Here is a 15,070-nt window from a genome sequence, read left to right on the forward strand (position 1 = left end):
AGACCTAGAATTTCCTTTTCTTGTTTTCCCATCGCCCACCTGCGGCGGTAGTTTAAATGTCAAGCGCAACACAATCGGGTGAGAGAGCGAGAGGAGGAATCAGCAAAGGCGAGCGCAGCACTGCCAGCTGGGTCACGGCAACCCCCATGTTGGACGAGATCAAAGCAAGGCCGGCCCACATCCTGTCGCTGACCAATAACCCCTCTATAGTTCAATGCTTTGCTTCAAGCCCTGCTGCAGAGGCTTTCTTTCGATCAGCTGTAGCACTAAGAGCACAAAGACGAATGATTGATTGTGTGATTGGTAATGACAGATTATTTGTCCCTCCCTGAACTAGGAACGCATGCTTGCATGGTGAGTCACTCTGGAGTCACTCTTGAGTCATTGTTCGTCTGGTTTTGGTTTATGTGATGAGAATGTTACCAAACTCTTGTTGGTGAAACTGCAGCAGTTTTCCCCGTCTGTGTACGTGGATCCCTGGTGTTGTTGGTTGAGCCGCCTTTTCTCTTTCTTGCAGGAGGAAAACGGAACAGTTTCTCCACATGCAAAGCAAAGGCAGCAGCTACGGGCCCTCTGCTTGAGATGGAGGCCTGTTAGATTCCATGAAGACCCTTAAATCTCCAAACTGAAGCCTCCAGTTCTCAGAGGACCCTACTCCTCACCGCCCCGTCCTACCCCTACCTAACCCCACTCCCCTTTCCCTTCGACACATGTCACCACCGTCACCGATAACACTTCACTGTTTGACTTTACTCCCTTTCCTGAAGGCGCCTGCTGTAGAGACACTGAACAAGACAATCAAGATTAGTAGGAGCACCCTCACGCTATCACTTCCTCTCACCGAAAGCCCAGAAAACAGCAATTTGACGTCCGTGTTTTGTCCTTTTTTTTTTAAATAATCAGCTTTACTGCAAACTGAGGCACTGCACTGAAAAACAGCAGCAATTGTGATGTGCGCACAAACGTCTCCCCTGCACCGCCCACACACTCCCAACACCTGTTACTAAGTTATTCTAAGTTATTTGTCACCTCTTCCTTTGTATAGCTCATTAGGCCGACATTAACTCCCTCAACACCTTCCCCCTTTTATCTCCGTCTCTCTCTCTCTCTCTCACTGGATTTTTGAGACCATTTGGGGTTTCACCCGACCGACCAAACACCTCTTTATAAGACTGCACTAAGGAAGATGGAGGGATCTCATCTCGTCTAAGAAACGTCCTCAAGACGCCATTTTAGTTCGTTGCTGACCAGTTGGTGCAAAAAAAGGATCAACATTTTGATTTGCTTTTTATTTTCGACTGAATTTTATTTTGAATGCTTTTTTTTTTTTTTGTATCTTGAACCCTCGTTTCGATTTCTCGGTGTATATTTTAGTGACGTTTTTTTTAAATATTGTTTTTTTTATATAGTGGTATATATGAAAATAAGCTTTGGACACAGGAAAGCCATTTTTCTTGTTGAAGCGTCTTGCAGAAAATTGAAACTTAAGGCTTCTTTTGATAACTATTTGTAACAAATAGTGACCTCGAGTCTTGCTCAGATGTAAAATAATGCTCAGTATGTGTACTTTTTAAAACTGTCAGGATATGTCAATTTTCTTGGTATTTTTGCAGGCAACATTAGGACAAAGGCGAGAGTGACGGCTCAGAGGCCTATATTTTATTGTTCTAAAACATGACAAATGAAGCAGATATATATATTTACCCCAGCACTTGACAGTCTTTCTTTTACTGCAATGGACCTTTGTCTTTTCTCTCTGGTAGCTAATAGTGTGGTCTTTAGCCATGTTGTTTATTCCATGCAAACATCCCTGTAACATTTTGATTTTAATGCTCTATTTTAGTATTACTTGATGACTTCCTTTTTGTTTTTTGTTTGTTTTTTTTTATTCTCATGTTTTGGGTCACTGTCATCTTGGTGTGGCACTTTGCTTCCCAAGTGGTCATATTTGAACGGTTTCGACATGTTTTGTTTTTTTAAAGAAAAATAAAAAGGCACCGTTGGCTCATTTGATCACTCGTGTGGTGGGAAGACCAGAGCTCGATGTGCCACATTTAACAGTCTGGCTGTCATCCTTGGAGATTGTTGGGGGGAAGTAAACGCAGGCAGCAGTGACACACGGTGGTGGAAGGCATGTACAGCAGGTTCTTTGCGAAAACTTCAGAAATGTTAAACAAACTGACAAGCAATTACATCTCCTGAGTGCTCATTCATACTCTTCTTGCAGCATTTGAGTGTAAAAATATTTTTAAATGGGTAAGAAGTTGATTTAAAGGGTCTGGTAATTAAGAAATTACAACAACTGTAAGGTAGCAATTACATTTCTGAAATAAAAGTTTAGATGAAAGAGCGAAGATTCTATTTATAGCTGGTTTAAATAGTTTATTTAATGTCTCATCTGGTCCTATTTCAAGTAAAACAGCGCCACCTTGTGTTCAAGTTGGGACATTTTGAAGAAATGAAAACTATGATGCTTTACTAATTTGATCCAATATTTTTAAATCACAGGTTTGTGTGAAAGCATTTAAATATCTCATGGAATGTGTGAACGTCTATCTTTGGATTCAGTTTAGATTAAACTTACTCAATAATGATATAATTGTGCAGCGTTAAATTGCCCCTAAAATGACTTTGATATTATCAAATGATCCTAAAAGCATAGTGCTTTTAGCTGAATTTAATGTCTATAAGAGAACTAAAGCCTACCAGAGCTCAGCAGAACGTTTTGCCACCAACGTTTTATACTGATACTGCCAACTGATGAACGATCTTTGGCGAGCTGCTGTTTGGAACCAGACAAACTCTGTAAAGCTCCACAGGTACTTACCCTCTGTGGGTTCATCTCAATTCTTGACTAAATGCACATTGTCTTCAGTTAAAGAGCATCATAAAAAAAAAATATTCCAGGTTTGGGTAGAGTCTAAATTTGACATTCTATATCAAAGCTTTTGATTTAATCTAATTTACAGTGAGCAAACTTTCCTGAGATCATGAATGTTTTATCTTCTAATTTTAAGTTAAACAGTTTCAGCTATAAGAATATAAACTGCCTGGCCAAAACAAATAGTTGCCACCTGGATTTAATTAAGCAAATAGGTACGAGCCTCCTATTGGATAATTACTGCATGGGTGATTATCTTTCAGCTGGCAACAAGTTATTTAACCCCAACTGCTTAAACAACCATGTTGAAAGACACATCCTGTGGTCGTGGAAAAGAAGTTAGTCTGTTTGAGAAGGGTCAAACCATTGGCATGCATCAAGCAGAGAAATCGCAGAAAAAAAATCCAGAGTGCTCATGATCAGTGATCACTTAAATGTTTGGTGAAACCTAATCGAGGCAAAACAACAGTAGAACTCAGGGCTATGTTTAATAGTGAAAGTAACATTTACAATGTGAAGGGAACTCAAGGGATTGGGACTGAACAGCTGTGTAGCCTTAAGAAAACCACTAATCAGTGAGACTAAGCGGAAAAAAAGGCTTCAACTTGCTAGGGAGCATAAAGATTGGACTCTGGAGCAATGGAAGAAGGTCATGTGGTCTGGTGAGTCCAGATTTACCCTGTTCCAGAGTGATGGGGGCATCAGGGTAAGAAGAGAGGCAGATGAAGTGATGTACCCATCATGCCTAGTGTCTACTGTACAAGCCTGTGGGGGCAGTGCTATGATCTGGGGTTGCTGCAGTTGCTCAGGTCTAGGTTCAGCAACACTATGTGTCCAAAGAATGAGGTCAGCTGACTACCTGAATATACTGAATGACCAGGTTATTCTATCAATGGATTTTTTTTCTTCCCTGATGGCACAGGCATATTCCAAGATGACAATGCCAGGATTCATTGGGCTGAAAGAGTGGTTCAGAGAGCATAAGACATCATTTTCACACATGGATTGGCCACCACAGAGTCCAGACCTTAACCCCATTGAGAATCTTTGGGATGTGCTGGAGAAGGCTTTTGCAGTGGTCAGACTCTCCCATCATCAATACAAGATCTTTGTAAAAAATGAATGCAACACTGGATGGAAATAAATCTGGTAACCATGCCACAACAAATGCGTTCCAATGAGTGTGTGACCTTTTTTTTGGCCAGGCAGTGTATAAAAGCCACTCACAAAGTAGTCAACACCTTTCACTCCAAGAATGAGAACAGACAACGTTTGTGCAAAATCTATTCAATCGGATTTAATTAACATGTACACACATGGACGTCATTCAGTGGATGTCTGTAAAAACACAGACTGGCAGAGGAAAATGGTTTTAATGCAGGCACTTCTCTATTTCAGTTTCTCATCTGTATTAGTTGGATAGCTTAGTTTCTCAGGGTCAGACAGTGACGCCTGAACACATCCTCAGTGAATCACTTGTACTTGTAGAAGCCTTCTCCCGTCTTTTTGCCGTGTTTGCCCTCCGCGACCAACTTGTTCAGCAGTTCACTCGGAGCAAAGAGTGGGTTTTCGGGATCCATTTCACGCCACCCTGAACGTTTACAGAAATATGGTATAGGTTAGATTTCTTTCTCCATCCACTTTCATACCCACACCTAGATTGTAGTTTTACTCACCCTCCATAATGAACTTTAGTGTGTCTAGTCCTACATAGTCAGAGAGCTCAAACGGCCCCATGGGATAACCAGCCCCGAGTTTCATCGCAATATCAATGTCTTCTTTGGATCCATGACCTTAGGAAGACAAGACAGGGACAATGTGGTAACCACGCAAAACTATAGTAAAGAATCTGCACGAAACAAGAATACTGAAGGATGCTGCACTGAAACAGCAGCTATACACACCTCTCTCATGCAAGCGGATGGCCTCGAATGTGTAAGGCACAAGTAGGCGGTTTACGATGAATCCGGGCGTATCCTGAATGAAGACATGTTGCATACTGCTCATTAGACACTAGTCAGATATATACATTGATGACAGAAAGCTGGATACACACTGGCACATCATTCTTCATGTGCGACTAAAAACAGCTCCAAACTCTGATACAGCCCTGTGGTATCTGGTACCAACACCAGATCACTGTTGTCACACCTGCACACCTGCTCTGCATCCCACCCTCAAACATCTGTTCACCCACTATCTGTCAGATCCCCAGACTTTCCAGACTGTGTCATTATCACCAGTTATACCACGGTACTCGACTCTGATTGGCTGCATGATGACAATCCCTAATGAAGCACATCTGTACAAAAATCTATATTGTGTTCTGTGGTGGATAACTATGGCAACAGCCAATTTATTTCAACACATCAACGAGCTATCGTCTAATCCTTAGGTGACCACAAGATGGCGACTGTTGCACACCAGCTGTCTTGTTGTTGTTGCACTTACAAACTAAGTGTTTGTGCACCATGAACAGTTTGACTGGCTTTGAGTCTTGATTACATGACGGTGTTCTGAATTATAGCCAAAGTCAAAGGGTTCCATGAGCTGGGAGGACTATAAAAATCTCCCGATGTCAAACTGCATCTAAGGTTTGTCCTGTTTATTGTAGTAGTGTATGTTTATATTGCATTGAGACCTTTTGGGACAGTAGAGATCATTCCAGGTATTAATCAAACCTTCAAGTGCATTAAAATATGGATTTATGGTCTTATTTATTTATTTCTTATCATCTGGTAAGCAACCACGGTATAAGCTGGATAATGCCGTTCAAAGTCTCCATTATCAAGAGTTAATGGATGACACAGAGGTGGGAATCTGTCTCGGCAGCGCACCTCGTCATGCGTTACTTAATCCACACGCTTCACCCGTGAGTGGTCATAATGCTTTGGTTCATCTAAAATCTAAATCTTACCTTGCAGGACACGGGTGTTTTTCCAAGCACTTTGCTGAAGTTCAGGAGGGAGTCGAAAGTCTCTTGGCTTGTTGCTGAGGTTCCGATGACCTGCGGGAAATGAATATTTCAGCACATTAACAGTGTAATGGTCAGGTTTCTGCGACCGAAGCAGACTTTTAAAAAGACCTCCACTTTAACTGTCTGCATCAGGTAGACTTTGCACTAAGCTACTGGCTGCTCACACGTTCTAAATTCTCTACGTTATAATACTCTGAGTCGTATACGAAATTATATAAACTGCACCTATATGTCGCTGCACACAGCCATGTATAATATCTACACACTTGGAAAAATGCACATTCTTTCGCTCCATATATATTACACGTACTGCTTTACTTCCTGGTATGTAAAGATGTGAAACAAACAAACAAATAAAGGAATCATAGGTGATTTCTTCAAGGCCCAACCTCTACAAGCTTCATCATAGGGACGGGGTTGAAGAAGTGAAGGCCCCCGAACCTGTCCAGCCTGTTGGTGGAGCTGGCGATGTCAGAGATGGGCAATGAGGACGTGTTGCTGGCAAAGATGGTGTGACTAAAACAGGAAGTGCAGAAAAACAAGAGGGAGAGAGACAGTGAGTGACAAATGAGAGCATGAGAATGAAGTAGATTTGGAGGTGAACTCATGAAACCACTCAATAAATTAAAATGACCAGAGGCATGCTTTTAACGACAATACATGGCACAGAGCGTCTGGTTGGCATCAAACCTTTGTTACACTGTAACGTCCACTTCTAATCAAAAACAGAAAAAGGGGCAGTGCTCACGCTGGAGCCAGCTTGTCAAGCCGGCCGAAGAGATCCTGCTTGATCTTCAGATTCTCCACAATGGCCTCCAACACCAGATCGGAGCTCTGAACAGACGAACCGGCGTCGGTCGAGGTCGACACATTCTTCAGGACTTTCTGGATGAACTCCTCACCTGCCTTGAAGACAACGCACAGAGAGAAACGGTGAAATTGGACACTCTCACTGCTCTGGTTTACTCTGTTGATCTAACACGTCTCACCTCAGGCTTGTCTGCAAACTTCTTCTTGACCACTCTCTTCAGGCTCCCTTCAATAGTCTTGACGGCCTTTTTCAGGATGTCGTCCGATGTGTCCACCAGTGTCACAGTGTGGCCGGTCGAAGCAGCGACCTTCAGGAGAGACATCAGTTCAAGATTATTTTTTTTTTTAAAAAGAGCACAGAAATCACTTAATTTTTATTGCTGTTCCTGTGTACAGTAGAAATAATAACAATGCAAAGGACTGCACAATGTCTGAGAAAGAGAAAACTATAAATGCAGCTGTGACACAAGTCTATACCACAACATATGTCAGTGTAAGCATGTTAGGACGTCGTGTACATGGAAAATAAATCACACAGAAGACGATCTGTCACTGAGTCCATTTACGGCAGCCCTTCATAACACACACATTAGCCAAACACAGCTACACTTGGTCGCTTACTTGTGCAATCCCAGCCCCCATCTGTCCGCCTCCAATGATGGTGACTTGTTTAATAACGACATTCCTGGCGGCCGAAGAGGAGAAACCTCGGAGCACTTGGTGACTAAGGAAAGCCATGAGTAGAGCAAAGTGGACACGGGGACGCAAGGACACACAGAGCACTGGCGATCACGTGACCACGCAGACAAGCAGGAGAGGAGGAAATCGCAACTCTTCTTCTTCTTCTTCGATTTAATGGCGAGCGGCACCCGCGTTGCGCCTCATTACCGCCACCTGCCGCGTCGGAGGAGGTAGTGCAGGTACAGGCAGACTGACCGTACGGTCCATAGGCTGCACGGTCTGTAAATAGATATTAGTGTCTGCTGTGCCGTCTGTACGGCAGACACACACAGACAAATGTGGACGCCATGACAGCTCCTCAAAAGTGAAGCCAAAGCATGTGGAGCTCCCCCTGGTGGCTGACTGCAGTATAGGTCAAAAATCCCACCCCCTAGGAAGTCATCAGTCAAGTCCAAGTATGCTTTATTGTCAATTCTGCCATGTGTGCAGCTTATTTTAAACTATAAATATAAACATCTGAGATTTAAAAAAAAAAAGAAGTCGATAAATATAAATATAAAAACTAAGCCACACAACTGATTGAAGTGGTATACAGTGATCGGCCACAACATCTTGACCACTGACCATTTTCTGACAGTGCAATATTCTGCTGGCAAATTTGGACCTGGGTTTCGTGTGGATGTTACTTAGACATGTAGCACCCACCTAGACCAGACCCCATAGCAATGATACTCCTTGATGGCAGCAGCCATCCCCAGCAGGATGCAGCCTGACACAGACACACACAAAAACGCTTTAGGAACAACTAAAAAAACATGAAAAACAGCACAAGGTGTTGACCTGACCTCCTAATTCACTAGATCCCAGACTGATTAAGTATCTGTGGGATGCACTGGAACAAGCCTGATCCACAGAGGCCCCTCCTGAAGGGGAAGCAAGGAGATCAGAGTCCAGAGTTGGTGTGTGGAGGGAGCGGAGCAGAGGGAGAGAGTTGAGCTTCTTGACAGCCTGGCGGATGAAGCTGCTGATCCTGGCCCGGACACTCTGCAGTCTCCCCCCTGATGGCAGCAGACTGAGGAAGCTGTGTGATGGGTGGGTGGGATCACCTGATGTAGACACTCTCACTGTTCTGGTTTAGTCTGTTGATCTACCATGTCTCACCTCAGGCTTGTTTGCAAACTTCTGTATAAAACCTACAGAACGAGTCGTCGTCCTGCAAACTGTGCTAGCCTCTCTTGACCAATGGGAGGAAGTCGAGACATGTCGCTCATCTTTTCTTCTACAGTCTAATAAAAAACATAATTTACATCCCATTAATGAACCAAAAATAAAAACAAAAATGAATGTAGGTGTTAATTAATAAAATGTGACAAACTGCTTCTATGTACTTCTGCATTTATTTACTTTCAGATGTCTTTTTTATTTATTAATTGCTACTTATGTAATTTTTACAATTATTTTAATATTATTTGGCTGCATTTCCAAGGCATATAAATTTATTTACTGACATTTGATTAAACAATAAATGGAGAAAAAAAAAAAAACTCCAGAAAGGTTCATCTATCCCTCATCTAATATGTTTGAGACACTGACCGACTGTGACATTGCTTACTTTTGATAGCTTCACGCCAAAAATGAACATATAACCATATAGCAAACTAAGTTTATTTTTGAATGTGTCATCCTGTTAACATTTAAATTACTCTTTGTCAACACAATCATTTGTTTTTCAAAAAGCAGTGTACACTGCCCCTGCTGGTAGACCACAATACTGCACTCTGAGGTGTGTGTTTTTCTTGACAGTATGATTTTAACTGCGATATTTAAGGCTTCAGTTTCTCACCACATTTGTTCTGAAAGCACAACAACCATTCTTTATCAGTGACAGACATATTTCTTAGATACTGATACAGTACATTTGTGTCCGTAATGAGGTTTAATGCATTGAGACACAGATTTCTCCACAAAGCTGCAATAATCCAATCCTAAAAAAAGTTAATTATTTCAAGCAAAAACTTGAAGAACAGTACAAAAATATACATTGACAACTCAAGATAAGAATATGTATTTATTAGTTTGTATTAATAGGTTAAAAACTCATTACATCAAGTCTGTAAGGCATTATGTTTTTAAACTCTTGAGCATAAAAATAGAATCTTTCATTACATAATTACATCTGCTAATGTGTACTAATATGTACTGCTATACAGTCAATCCAAACATTCAAGACAATCTACACACACTGCCATATATTACTGACATGATATATCCAAAAAGCATTTAAAAAAAGGCAACAGGACTTGCAGAGTTTTCACCACTCATCCGAGTAACTTCTTCAATTCTAGGGGACTGGTGGGAAGTTTGTGGTTAAAATAGGAAACTCTGTGGGTAATTCATCAGAAACTTGCTTGACTTGCTTGACCAGAAACTGGTGCAGCTAACTGGATACACCATGACCAGGATGACTGAGAACCTTCACAGACATTACTGACATGAGTTTCAAATTCTTGATTCAGTTTCTTGAATAATTAAGAAAATAATTTATAAAATAGCAAAATATCCCAGAAGATTTCAGTCATTAAAAGAGCAACTCTGGTCAAAAAAATACATCTAAATGCTGACCAGATAATGCTGAGTCTCTCCGGGAGACCTCGGCCAGCAATTTTAGAGTCCCTTCTCATCCAGGCACAGATCATCTGTCTCAAAGTTATAACCGCGAGCGCTCACGCACACAGTGTACGGGCAGGGTGCTAGTGTCAGGCCGAAGCGTCCTCGCAGGGAAGGAGGAGGCTTTCCCTCTGGGAGCCTGAATCTGAAGGCCTGCAGTAAGCCGGTGACGGTCAGGAACAGCTCCATCTTTGCCAGCTGTTCACCCATGCACACCCTGCGACCTGAGGGACACCGAGGGGGGGAAACTGTTAGATCTTGGTGCATAATATTAAATAAATTTATAGATTAGTGTTTGATCAAGTATATACCATGACCTTGATGACTGGGAACCTTTACAGACACATGAGTAAAGTAAAGCCGTACCTATCCCAAATGGTATGAAGTGTTCCTTCCTGAGCAACTTTCCCTCATCATCCAAGAAGCGCAACGGGTTGAAACTGTCTGCATCGTCCCACACAGTGGGATCTCGATGAACAGACCACAGGTTGGGGAAAATAACAGTTCCCTTAGGAATAGTGTAGCCCCTAAACTCTGAAAAAAAAAAAAATAATAAAAAGATGTGAAAGATCATTTTATAAGACCATCACATTAGCAAATGACCTGCTTGGGAAATGATAACAAATCTTTAATGAAAACAAGGGTTTCACCAAACATCAGGAGCTCCTCAGTTTGAGGAACCTGCAAAAGTAGATGGATTTTTGCAACATTTATGAGATGCATGCAAACATTCACCTCGCCAGCCTTCAAGCTACGCATTTGCCACTGCTCCACAGAGGTGGGGAACAATCAGGGTCCTGTGATGAAGTAGCGCCCACAGCTGCAGGTTTGCCTTCATATGCACAGATGTTACTTAAAAAGCCTGCCTACATGCTAATTACGTAGCCAGCTGCTAGCTTTCAAAACCGCTCACATTGCCCATTGCTGTGCTTCCTCTTTGGCGCACTACTACTACATGATTTGTTATGCTGCGACAGATGCATAACAAACATCAGACGGTTCATCAGCTGCTAAACAATGGTTCTGAAAATGAACAGTCTCAAAGGGCGACTTCTCCACGTGGGTCTGTGGAACGTCAAGTCATTGCTTGCCTCACGTCTTTGTCCACTTCAGCTACGACCCTGCCATTCACACGTTCAGACCTTGTTTTTCATTTACCTGTCGTCTCTGAGGCCATGTGAGGAATGCTCAGTGGCACCACCACGGTCAGCCGCTGCACCTCCATGATGGTGGCCTCGGTAAAAGGCAAGCTTCCTTTGTCAGTCAGAGACGGGACCCGCTGTCTGCCCACCACTTCGTCGATCTCTGCCTGGACCTTGTCTTAAAACCAAACAGCGGGAGAGAAGCAAAAGCAGTGATCAATGGAGTTCTCATCTCACCACATCGGCAAAGGTTAAGTGCAATTTAAGCCAATGAAAACAATTTTGATAATCGAAACGATGTGGTTTGAAAACAGATGGAGAAGTGGTTAAATGGATGACCGAGGAAGACGTGTTGTTTGTAAAAGCAGGAAGTGTTTGAGCTGCATATTTTCAATTCCTCCTTTCCTGGTAAAAAGATGCATTTATGTAAACCTTGAGGATTTAAAAAACTGAATTTCTCTACAGTGTTTCTTTCGGTTATCATTGGAAACCTGCCATGGGAGCTCTCGTTATTGCCCAATAAAAAGAGGTAACTGCTAATCATTTTATCATGAATCATATCAGCAGATATCAGTTACCATAGCCGATGCTCCCTGAAGTCCACACCACTCCACTGGAGGTCAATTTTCAAAGGTTATCTCCAGAAGTGATTAGATTTCTAAAGTGAATGTAAGCAGTCTGCAAATGATACACTGACTGGACCGTTGCTAGTGTTACCTTGGACATCAGGATGTAAGGCCATATAGAGCATAGTCCATAACACTGAATTAGCGGTGGTGTCAGTGCCGGCAATGAAGAGATCTCCTATGATATAAAAGAGATAATCTTCTGTAAAGGTGCTGTCCTCTTCCCCAGCAGCTTGCTGGGCCAGCATCTCCATCAAGTACATGTCTAAAAGATCCCTTGGGTTTTCCGGATCTAATGTTTCACGGTGCTTCTGAATGATCCTCTTCAGAAACACTGTGATGTCTCTTTCCACCTGCCGCAGCTCCTTGAAAACGCCGCAGGGCAAATAGTAGAGCAGGGGAAAGATGTTGATGAGCACCGCGGGGCTGTTGACACAGATCTCCAGTCCGCGGGTCATCAGGTCCAGCATGGCGCGGAACTCGCGGTCCTCGTGATGGAAGCGCTGGCCCAGGATCATGGAGCAGATGACGTTCGACACGGCGTTGCTGATGAGCGGGCTCAGATCCACGCCGGCGCCACCGCGCTCTCGGTTCAGCCGCCGCAGCTCCGCCTTGACGGTAGCCAGGCCTTGCTGGATGCACGGCTCCAGACTCAGCTTCCCCAGGCCAAAGCTTCGCAGCGTGGTGTGGCAGAACTTGCGTTGCTGTCTCCATACTGGCCCGTAAGGTGCAAAGACTATCCCTGAAGTTCAGTGAAGCAAGAAAAGGAACAGTTTACGGCTCAGATCATTAACCTCAACGAGGTGTGCTTAGTTTTTTTTCCCCCCCTCGACCTTGTCTCCGTTTAACTTGTTAAACTGTAACATGAGCATAGACACACACTTTGACTTGTCAGTGACCCACTTGTGTAGTTCCATTATTGTGTAATATTACTCCTCACAATGCAAAAAAATACATATTTTGTCCTTGAACCCACTCAACTTTATCTTTGCAAAGTATAACAAGGGGAGTTTCTGCAGTACTGAATGTATTTGTTTTTTCTATCGATCACGCTGTTAACTGTGTAGCTTGGCTGCAGGATTTTGTTTGTCAGGGAGCTACAGGTTATCATCAGTTGGCAGGCGCATCTGTAAAACGAACAGAGTTATGAAAACATGAGAACGTTCCACCGCACTGGGTTAGATTACTCAGTAGGCGCCAGTACATATGAGAAGCAACCACCAGAATAATCACATGACAACCATAGGGTACACTTCCACAAATTCAAAGAGAGACTACTTCATAACATCAGATTCCTACTAAAAATGTCCCCATTTGAAAGTTAAAACTACATTATCATAGACTATATAAACTATTACTAAGGAAAGTAATACTGAATGACATCCACTGAATTTGATGGGCGCGTGGAAGAAACAGCACAGACGGTGCACAATTTGAGGTTTCACAGGTTAACTTGTAAATGTATGAAAGAGGATTAGGGCTGATGTTAAAAAAAAAATAAATAAATTAGGCTGTGGCTTATTATTTTATTCTGACATTTTTTTCCCCTTGAATTCTTAATTTAATCCTAGAATTCTGACTTTTTTTTATTTCTGACTCAAACTTCTATATTGTTTGAATAAATTAAATAAATATTTGAATAACTGAATAATTACATATAAATTAACTAAATTATCAGAAGCAGTTGGAGAAGGTGGTGCGTTCTGCATCCAAAATCATTGGACATGCAGTCCCATCTGTAGCTTCTATCTACGCCACTCGGGCCAGCCATAAAGCCCGGAAAGTACTGGATGACCCCTCCCGCCCTGCCAGGTACCTCTTCAAACTACTGCCCTCTGGTAGGAGAGTCCAAAGCCTTAGGGGTAAAACATCCCGTTTCTGTAATAGTACCTACCCTGCCACTATTAGGCTCCTTAATGCTCCTAAATGACCTCTTTTAAATGCACTTTATACTGAACTGCACAAGACACTTTATTGGGAAGTTGAAATAGCACAAGTTTTAAATTTTACAGCTTTTTATTGGTTTGAATGATTGTCTATGTGATTGTTTTTATGTACTGTATGTTCTGTGTATGTATGTATTGCCTTTTTAACTGGAATGGCACCAAGACAAATTCCAATCAACTGTGTTGATATGGCAATAAAATTATTGATTGATTGATTGAAATAAAAAGTTTGTGTGGTTTTTAGCATTTTTTTTTTTCCCCTAGCATTTTGTTAAGAGCAAGGATTCAGATCAGACTTTTAGTTATGAACCTCCTGAACCTTTAACAGTGCGCAGCGTCCTTACCTTTGCGCTTGGTCAGTATGGTGATCGAGGGGACATCCGGTCTGTCGGAGAACACCTCAGGGTGGTTGGACAGGGCGTCCTTAACCGCCTCAAAGCCATCCAGCACGACGATCAGCTGACTCCCTACAAAGAGGCTGAACACGTTACCGTAGACCTTTGCCAGTTCTGCCAAGACATCCATGGCGTTTACCTCCCTCCGGTCTGTCCGCTGTCCAAACCTCCTCTGCAGGAAAGAGGGGACGAGAAAGCCGCCGAAGTTTCCGACCACCGGCCATGGCTTCGGACCTGGGGGGATATTTTTATACCGTAGGTCCCGCTGTTTCTGGTAAAAAACAAGTAAATAGTACACGAGAAAGAAAACTGCTACAGTTACGACGTTTGCATGTGATAGTAAGGAGCTGCTCAGGTGTCCCAGCCATGACAGCAGAACCATGGCGTCAGAGTTAAAAGAAACTGAACCGAGCGAGCTGACAACACTGGCGGTACATTTCTAGGTCTACATTGTAACACGCTAACGCGACGCCGCTGCTATTTAACCTTATTTATGCCACCAGCTCTGGCTCTTCCTGTGTTGTTGTGACTGGCAAACGTGAAAGTCAACGTTGTACCGTTACTGGCTTCCCTATTGGCTGACAGAGCTGCGGTCTGCTGTGATTGGTTGGCTCAGACACTGTTGCGTAAAGAGATTTTTTTAGCCCTTAGATTAGTTTTACAGGCTGCACCACGGTTTGCTATTTGCTACAATGTACATTTTAGGCGAAATTACATTGGGAATGTCTTTCCGGTTGAACATCCGGTTGAAATAGATTTAATTGCCAATGCAAAATACGCTAATGATTTACAGTGGTACGCAACAGTAATCTTTAATGCATGATCCACCACCAGATGGTCTTACAACAAGGCTACACACTACAACAAGGCTACACACTTTTCCATAAAGTTTGCCTTCTTTTGCCTCTGAATTTGCACATAACATACATAATAATAATAATAAAA

At 42.6% G+C, this 15,070-nt stretch overlaps 3 protein-coding genes across 12 annotated transcripts in view; 1 reads left to right on the top strand and 2 right to left on the bottom strand.

The window, feature by feature from the left end:
- Positions 1 to 2,060, top strand: part of lef1 (lymphoid enhancer-binding factor 1) — a 41,990-nt gene extending 39,930 nt beyond the window's left edge. For all 10 annotated transcript variants that reach the window (XM_084564861.1, XM_084564865.1, XM_084564863.1 and 7 more), the window contains one exon: positions 518 to 2,060. In XM_084564861.1, coding sequence (XP_084420987.1) covers positions 518 to 581 — 64 coding nt within the window. In that variant the 3' untranslated portion in view covers positions 582 to 2,060. The remainder of the gene's footprint in view (positions 1 to 517) is intronic.
- A 2,079-nt stretch (positions 2,061 to 4,139) lies between these two features.
- hadh (hydroxyacyl-CoA dehydrogenase) lies at positions 4,140 to 7,600 on the bottom strand. Its single transcript, XM_084565000.1, has 8 exons — positions 7,290 to 7,600; positions 6,848 to 6,976; positions 6,607 to 6,764; positions 6,248 to 6,374; positions 5,799 to 5,888; positions 4,786 to 4,858; positions 4,558 to 4,674; positions 4,140 to 4,472 (listed from the first exon to the last, which is right to left on the bottom strand). The coding sequence occupies exons 1-8, from the start codon at positions 7,404 to 7,406 to the stop codon at positions 4,354 to 4,356; spliced, it is 930 nt and encodes a 309-aa protein (XP_084421126.1). The 5' UTR covers positions 7,407 to 7,600; the 3' UTR covers positions 4,140 to 4,353.
- Positions 7,601 to 9,091: 1,491 nt separating this feature from the next.
- Positions 9,092 to 14,733, bottom strand: cyp2u1 (cytochrome P450, family 2, subfamily U, polypeptide 1). The gene is made up of 5 exons (XM_084564826.1): positions 14,075 to 14,733; positions 11,876 to 12,526; positions 11,175 to 11,336; positions 10,383 to 10,550; positions 9,092 to 10,240 (listed from the first exon to the last, which is right to left on the bottom strand). Exons 1-5 carry the CDS (start codon positions 14,505 to 14,507, stop codon positions 10,014 to 10,016), a joined length of 1,641 nt encoding a protein of 546 aa, XP_084420952.1. The 5' UTR covers positions 14,508 to 14,733; the 3' UTR covers positions 9,092 to 10,013.
- Positions 14,734 to 15,070: the final 337 nt, after the last annotated feature.

This window comes from Chelon labrosus (genome assembly GCF_963514085.1).
Source record: "Chelon labrosus genome assembly, chromosome: 2".
NCBI lineage: Eukaryota > Metazoa > Chordata > Actinopteri > Mugiliformes > Mugilidae > Chelon > Chelon labrosus.

Excerpts from the sequence above, each read along its gene's own strand:
- hadh (XM_084565000.1), bottom strand. The coding sequence starts at position 7,406 with ATGGCTTTCCTTAGTCACCAAGTGCTCCGAGGTTTCTCCTCTTCGGCC. Across the intron at positions 4,859-5,798 it reads AAACACCCGTGTCCTGCAAG|GATACGCCCGGATTCATCGT; the intron begins GTAAGATTTAGA and ends GTCTTCATTCAG. Across the intron at positions 4,675-4,785 it reads CATCCGCTTGCATGAGAGAG|GTCATGGATCCAAAGAAGAC; the intron begins GTGTGTATAGCT and ends TGTCTTCCTAAG.
- cyp2u1 (XM_084564826.1), bottom strand. The coding sequence starts at position 14,507 with ATGGTTCTGCTGTCATGGCTGGGACACCTGAGCAGCTCCTTACTATCA. Across the intron at positions 12,527-14,074 it reads CATACTGACCAAGCGCAAAG|GGATAGTCTTTGCACCTTAC; the intron begins GTAAGGACGCTG and ends ACTGAACTTCAG. Across the intron at positions 10,241-10,382 it reads CTTCATACCATTTGGGATAG|GTCGCAGGGTGTGCATGGGT; the intron begins GTACGGCTTTAC and ends GGTGTCCCTCAG.